Here is a 7,834-nt window from a genome sequence, read left to right as displayed (position 1 = left end):
GAAGTCCACATGCCTTAAAATTGTCAAGGTTGAGAAACACTGTGCTAAGTGATGATGCGCCAAAGAGGGACGATCGCCTGGAGGAATTAACCAACTATACCGGCTGCCCCACAGACTCAGGACAGCATCCTTCAGCAGTGAGTCAAAACAAAAGCGAGATAAATTGTCCACATTTCATGCCAGCTGAAAGAGAGGTGAAGACAGTAGCACTTCAGCAGCAGAGAAACCCTAGTCTCCTTCCATCTCTCTACATCAAACATTAAAGCGAAGCTGTGGTTGGGCCAACGCTCCTGAGACCGGCGTCCACGCCGTCACTGACCCCAATCCTCTGGGTCCTCGCAATATGTCGGACACACATTCAGTTACCGAGCCGGAGGGTGCTTTAAAATGCAAGTCGCCAGAAGAGGCGGAGGAGTCAGACCGGCTCATTCTTCGCTTTCCCTGGGAAAGCGACGCGGGTCTCGGTCCAAACCTCTCCCTCGCGCCTGGATTTGGACTCTCCTGCTCCGCTGCAACCTTCATGAAGAATGCCGGGACCAGAAACACCCGCGAGGGAAGAAAAACTCCGCTTATTACTTCCCAGGAAAACTCTGCTCCCAAAATAACGGGATGCTCCGAAGTCCGTGGTATTGTCTGAACTCGCGGCAGCCGCTGCGAAATAGAAAGCGCCTCCTCGGGCTCTGAGCGCTAGCGCTTCCCACCCGCTTTCCCTCTTTTCGCCCTCCGGAATGCCTTCCGCCGGATGGTGTCACCGTGCAACCTGTCCCTAAGACGGTGAGGGGCGGCTTTAAAGGGAACACCAGTTGTCGTGGAACCCGGAAGTGTCCCGGCGGGCTTGGAGAGCGCAGCTCCTTTGACCCTCGGCGGCGCCTTTCTGTTAGGCTGACCCTGAAAATGAGGGTCCCGGCGGCGGGTAGCCCGGAGTGCCGCGGTTTGTGAAGAGCAGCTTTTGACCGTGGAGGCCTAATGAGAAAACGGACTCGGCGGGCAGAAGAAGAGCCGGAGGCTGCTTGGGCAGAAGATTACTCATGAGGCAGATGTGAAGACACAAAGCAGGAGCACGCATCTGGACGCGTGTCACGCTCGAAGGCAGCCAAGGAGGGGGTTCAACGTGAAAGAAGGGTGGGAGCCTCAGCCCCAGAGGTACGAAACTGCTGCCTCTTGGACCTGCTTGGGGGGGGGGGGACGCCGCCGCCGAATTTGGGGGTTCCCGTGGAACCCCTGAAAGGTACATGGTTGTTTGCATGCTTTCTGCTGTGTGCCCTGTGACCTTCTGAGAATATATTGCTGCTTTAATGAGAGATGGTCTGTTGTCGTGGACCGTAAAAATATGAATTATGGATGACGTGTGAGTAGGCGGTTTTGTTTCTTAACAAGCTGTGGTTAACTGAGTTGAAAGATATGCTAAGTCGTGACATTGCGACAAATAGACGATACATATAGTGGAAACTTTTTTGGGGGGGGGGAATAGACACAGCAGTGTCAGTAGTGTTGTGTGCTAAAGTTATTTTATAGTATTTTTCCAAATATTTGCCTGCTTGCATTCAGACTAGAAGATCATGATCATTTATGGGCAGAATACAAATTTTTTCAAAGTACATCAGTATTGATGCCCTAATTATTTTTTGCACGTAAAGTCTACTTGTATTGTTGCCTAAGAGCAAACAGATTACAGAAAGTACTAACATTTAATTTGCTGTACATTGCAATCCAATATTATGGAGTTAAATCATTGACTGAATTAAAAAACATTAAACCCAAATGCAGAAATTTAGTTTTGGCTTGTGTGGAAGATGTGTGGAAGAAGACATCATGCTGGTTGCAATCCTTTTAATTGCAGCCTCATTTTCTGAAAGTCATTGTTTGATGGCTATGATTGTGTATGTATGTGTGTTTGTATACACAAACACAGACAGACATGCAGGTAGTGGAGGGGGGTTCAAAGGGGAAGAGGTTTTGTTGGAGCAAATATAGTTGTAGTTTGCTAGATATATACATATAATAGCAATATCTTTACTATCATTTAGCTGACAAAGCCACAGATTCCATTGGATTTACTTTTACTTTTTAATACCTACTTATATATTGCATTAAATTTTCAAGTAAATATATATTGATCCAAAGTGTTAGAGTACAGTATAGCATTTTAAATCCATGAGCTTTTGTTTAATACACAGCTAATCCTAAATTATTATGTATACTAAAGTTACAATATGTTTTCTTAAAAGGCTCTTGTCAATAAAGGCACAATGCTGGAATCCTATGTAACTCCTATTCTAATGAGTTATGTGAATCGTTATATCAAGAATTTGAAGCCCTCTGATTTACAGTTGTCACTCTGGGGAGGAGATGTAGTTCTCAGCAAACTTGAACTAAAACTTGATGTTCTTGAACAGGTATGTTATAATTGTAATTATTTTGATTAAGTCTTAAAACTTTATCCTAAAATACTTTATTCTTAATGATAATAGTCTGAGAATATTATTAGATACAATATATACTATATATTATAACTATATGATATAATGTATTAATATTTCCTATGTCTTTGTTATGTTGATAAATACTGCATGTGTCTAAACACATATCTACATAATACATGTGATAATTTTGGAAGGATTTCAGTTAAATTATGCAAATTTTTCATTAAAATATTGAAATAGGCTACAGTTTCCATTATATGAATAAATAACCATTCTTTGATAATTAATGTAGCCAGAACACTTTGATAATACTATGTAGCCAGAACACTTTTAAAAATCTAATTCTGTTAAAATGTTCTAAATTAACATTTTGTACATTGAAGTATTAATGCTATACTGTAAAATACTTATTGCTACTAATATTTATTCTTTCTTGACATGTGAACTGGTTATTGTTAAAACTTACATTTGAATCAATGGGCGGTTATCGAGCAATGGATATAAATACAAAAGTTCTCATAAGTCAGCAAAAAGAGCATAAACATCTCACATAATATATTGTAGATTAAAATTGCAATTGCAGCTATAACTTATTGTCTGGGTTCTCAGCTTTAAGTGCTGCATTATATTTACTATTTCATGTTTAATTATTGATACTGAGAGGTGGTAATTCTTCAGTTATTTTAGTAACTGTACAGTATTTTCTTCTTTGACATACACATACACCCACCACTTTGCTTTATTAGTATATCTTATACTTCTAAGAATTTAGCTGTCATCTAGAAACCTCATTTTTCATAGGGACAATATCAATAAGACAGAAATGGTGCTTTCCTATGTCTTGTTTATTTAGTCTCTCAGTCCAACAAAGAATGCATATCCATAATAAATATATGATTCATATGAATTTCTGCTTTAGAGAAAATTTCATATACTGAGACATGAGTTGTAGTTTGTAGTCTCTTGTGCCTACGTAGAATGTCTAACTTATATTACTCTAAAATTCTTGAAGGGTTATATTAAATGGGATTTTTTTCTGAAAGATGCTGTAAGCAGTTCTTTTAGTAACCATTCATCAGCAGAAATCATGGTAGCTGTACATGGTTAATATATTTCAGATTTTTTAAGCTATGCACTTTTACTTTTGAAACTTCAAGCATCAATTATAAAATCCAAACAATCCGTGGAATTGTGAATTCTCTGGAATCCAGTTCTTTATTTTGAATGGAAAACATATTGCAACAAATTATTTGAAGTGTGTGAATATTGCTAGTTTTTAAAATAGAAATATGCTGAACTAAGTTTTGATAATTGTAAGTAGGTGTTCAAACAACTCATTTTCTTTAAATTGGGTTTTAATAGCTAACTCAGTTATCTCATGTACTTTAATTTTCAAGGAGCTGAAATTGCCATTTACCTTTTTAAGTGGACACATTCACGAATTGCGTATTCATGTACCATGGACAAAACTTGGTTCAGAACCAGTCGTGATTACAATCAATACAATGGAGTGTATCTTGAAGTTAAAGGATGGACTACAGGTAAAAATTGGCAAGCCCAAATAAAGTAAGACAGTGTGAATTGAGTCATATGGCTTCTTAATATTGGTAGTTGTTATTTAAAGTGTTTTCTGTTAGTAATCTTATGTTTAGAATTTTGAAGAACGTTTTACAACTTTTGTGAAATTATGATTGAAAGTTCAGGAAAATTATGTTTTCGCTCAAAGCACTTGGTACCATTTTTTTTTGCTGAACTGGCAATAGTTTGGGATTGACCAGTCAAATTCTTTCAGGTTTTTTTTTTTAACCAGCTAATTCTCTGGATCTCTTTATTTGAGATGGCTATTGTTGTGACATTAGGAAAAGATACAGGAGTATTATTTTGGGTTTAATATAGTTTAATCTTTCTGTACCATTGCTTGAATTTCATGTAAATCTTCTTGACTTGGAATTTATCTTTATAGTCTAGTAACTGGATATTCTGATTTGATGTTGAACATACTCAATGGTTGGGAAGCATGCTGAAACTGAGTTGTCAAGGATTTTTTTGGCAAACACCACAATTGGAAATGTCAGAAGCAAAGATTTAAGGATTCAAATGTTGATAGGTTTATTGCAAAACTGTATTCATTATGAAAGAATTTCAGCAATTGCTATATGTCAGATCAAGCTCTACTTATAGTGAAATCAAGTTTCAAATTCCTGCACCATTTTCTCCTGGTCTTGTGGTGCAATCTGTTTTAATCTGCTTTCTTTTGGTGGGAGGGATAATCTCTATATGTCCCTTATGTATCATTTTATATCCTGCTTTTATTATTTTTATAAACAACTCAAAGTGGCTAACACTTCTGATATTCCTTCTTCCCCCTATTGTCCCCACAACAACAACACTGTGAGTTGAGTGACTGGCCCAAAGTCATCCAGCTGTCTTTTGTGTCTAAAGCTTATAATGAACTAATCTGGATTTAAGTTGTTTGCTTTTGACCTTGTAAGAATTTGTCTTCACACCTGTGAAATAATGGAATTGTGCAGTTGTGCATTATTTCCAGTAGTAAATGTAGATGATTCTTCCAGATTTATCATTTTAATGAGGTAAATATATAGTCAGCAATAATTTATTGGAAATGCATTAATGCATGTATCTAATTTATTAAAATTAAGAGCCAGATTCTAAAAAAAGAGGAAGCCACCATTTACCCAAATTGAATAAATGGTGAATTGGGGGCCTAATTGTCAAATCCATTACAGGTAATTCTTGAATTACAACCATAATTGAATCCATAATTACAGTTGTAAGTTGTGCTGGTTGTTAATTGGGTCATCACGTGACCGGAGCTGATTTTATGACCTTTTTTGCAGTGGTTGTTAAGAGAACCCTTTTTTAGCTAATGGTCGTTTTGTTTGTTTGCAAGAAATGAAGTAAACACTTCGTTAGAAACACTTACTGGTTTCTGACAAAGATCATTATAAATTGCGGTCACAAGACCACAGGATGCTGCAAACTGTCATAAATGTGGACAGGTTGCTGAATGCCCAAAATGTGATGATGTGACCATAAGGTAGGGGGATGGAGCTAAGTGACCAGTCATAAGTGGAGGACTACCAGCACTTAATTTTAAAGATTTGCTGCTCCTGGCCCAACGTTTGCTTAAGGAATGTATTCTGAATCATCTTCTAGTTCCGTGCCCACACACACACACATCATATTTGCAGAGACTGAAGGGAGTAAATTAATGAGAAATGTCTAATAGTTAGACATAGTCTACTAACTAACTAAATGGAATTTACTGCCCTAAAATTTATAAACTGCTTTTATAAGATTTTTCTTTAATTTATAGATGATACATCTATTATTTATTGTTGGCCAAAGAGTCAGTTCTTTGTTTTCGCATTTGAACAAGAAGTTTCAATGCGGTATAAAACTTAAATCCAGATGCTAGGGCTAAAAGGCCATAACTCATGCTTTGTTGTGATCCAGTAGCATACCATTGTTGGGGACAGAAAAGAGGATGAAGATGGACCTTGTTCTACATATTTTGTACTATTCTAAATCAGCAATTGAACTCTGGATTATCATTCCTCTCTCTCGCATATACTTTTCTTTTAATTATCAATTCGTTAGAGCTTTCTTTTTTCCCCTTCATGTACTGTATTCTCAAGACAAAAATAACAAAATTAAATGTTTAGAAAGAGTGGATTGGCCCCTTTACAAGGGAATTCTGTGTAGATTGTGGACATTGATATAAAATGGTACAACATAAGATGGGAAGGATGGTAATAGCAAGAATTTCGATAGCTATCAACTGAAAAAAATGTGATTATTACTATTATTAGGTGGCTTGCAGCTTAGACATTTCCATGGAAGTTTAATGGACAAAATCTATTAATCAAAGGAAGGCAGCAAAGGAACAATTATAAAAGTATACAAGAAATGTGTTAAATTAAAAGCATTACTCAGACTTTGCTTTTACTGAGGAAATACAACAATTTTAACAATATTGTTAGAAATAGAAGTGTTATTAGAACTAGAAAGACAGGATTTATAACTAGAATTTTATATTTTGGTATGAGAAGGGAAATATGAAAATGCTAAGAGGGTTTGAACAAGGGAAGCCTTTGGTTGCCCAAATATAATTTATTATGAGAAAATAATAAGCGATAGAGACACTTTGAACACTGATGGGAAATCAATTTTTTTTAAAAAGCGGGAAAAGCAGGATATTGATTGAACAAATGGATATTAATTACAAATGCAATTGAGATATGTTTTGGTTAGAAAATATATTCTAAATTGACACTACTGATATTATATATAATATTAGAAAAATGTAACAAAGGTGCTAATATTCATTTGTATATGTATTAACAGCAATAAGAATTGTATTTGCCCAATACGGAAAATGTATACCATCGGAAGAAGAGAAGAAGCCCTGGATGGTGTAGTATTGTACCTAGATTGAGGAAGTTAATATATACCATTGAATTACTAATGGACCCAGACAACATGTTGTTTATTAAGTACTTATGATTGTAAAACTAGAAAATTAATAAAATACCTAAAAAGAAGATAAAAGAAAGATAGGCAATATATGAAGTAGCATATGAAGCATATATATGTTATTTAAGCATTGGCTCCTGAGAGTGATAACCTATACTTTTAAGCCTATTTTCCTTCAGTAATCATTCTTGTTGCATTTCTATGATTATCCTGTAAAATGTACACGAGAACCAAATCTCTGTATAGAAAGTCTTGCTGTCTAGTCTATGTTTATTGAAAAAAAGCATTGACTGCAGTGGTATTTTCTCAAGATAAAGTATGCAGAAGTGCAGCGTTATTCTTCTTAATATGATGTTGATATTTTTTTTGTATATATACTATAATGTGAATCTTTTTTTTTTAAAGAAGCCTGGTCCTAGTTATGCCACCCATGTATTGCTTTATATTTTTAAAAAATAAAACATCCAGAACACTAAGTATTTTTTTTTCAGTGCTAAGGTAGAAGTTTTGAGGCCAGATGTCCCATAAGAAACACATTTTAGAAGCAGCAAATTACAACTAATTATAGAAGCTGCAGAAACAGATTTGTAACACATGACATTGTGCAACCCAGAACTAATATTTGATATTGGACCATGCAGATGGCTACTGCTGGAATGATCAGGTTTCCTGCTTGCGTGGTATTTGAAACTTGAATTTTGTGGGGCATATAGCAAAAGGTCAGATGTCACAAATGTAAAGCGCTCTCAAAACAAGTATTTGTTACAGATGTTTAAGAATCTATGGCAAGAAAGGCATTTTGAAAATTACAACTGACATTTGGACAAATTATTCCATAGCATGTAGACCCATGGAGAATAACATTTGGACTTGTGCCAATGATAGGATTTATCTTAGCTTTCATTTATATTTTT

General features: G+C 35.9%; 1 protein-coding gene across 1 annotated transcript in view; it reads left to right on the top strand.

Annotated features, from left to right (window-relative positions):
- Nucleotides 1-838: 838 nt before the first annotated feature.
- The window catches only part of VPS13B (vacuolar protein sorting 13 homolog B), a 310,137-nt gene continuing 303,141 nt past the window's right edge, over nucleotides 839-7,834 (top strand). The window contains exons 1-3 of the mRNA XM_015813428.1: nucleotides 839-1,143; nucleotides 2,229-2,396; nucleotides 3,821-3,964. Of these exons, the coding sequence (XP_015668914.1) occupies nucleotides 2,250-2,396; nucleotides 3,821-3,964 (291 nt within the window). The 5' untranslated portion in view covers nucleotides 839-1,143; nucleotides 2,229-2,249. The remainder of the gene's footprint in view (nucleotides 1,144-2,228; nucleotides 2,397-3,820; nucleotides 3,965-7,834) is intronic.

The sequence above is a fragment of the Protobothrops mucrosquamatus genome, unplaced genomic scaffold (genome assembly GCF_001527695.2).
Source record: "Protobothrops mucrosquamatus isolate PMUCROS unplaced genomic scaffold, P.Mucros_1.0 scaffold_69, whole genome shotgun sequence".
Classification (NCBI taxonomy): Eukaryota; Metazoa; Chordata; class Lepidosauria; order Squamata; family Viperidae; genus Protobothrops; species Protobothrops mucrosquamatus.
The sequence above is the reverse complement of the archived record's forward strand: the minus strand, read 5'-3'. Positions and strand labels throughout refer to the sequence as shown.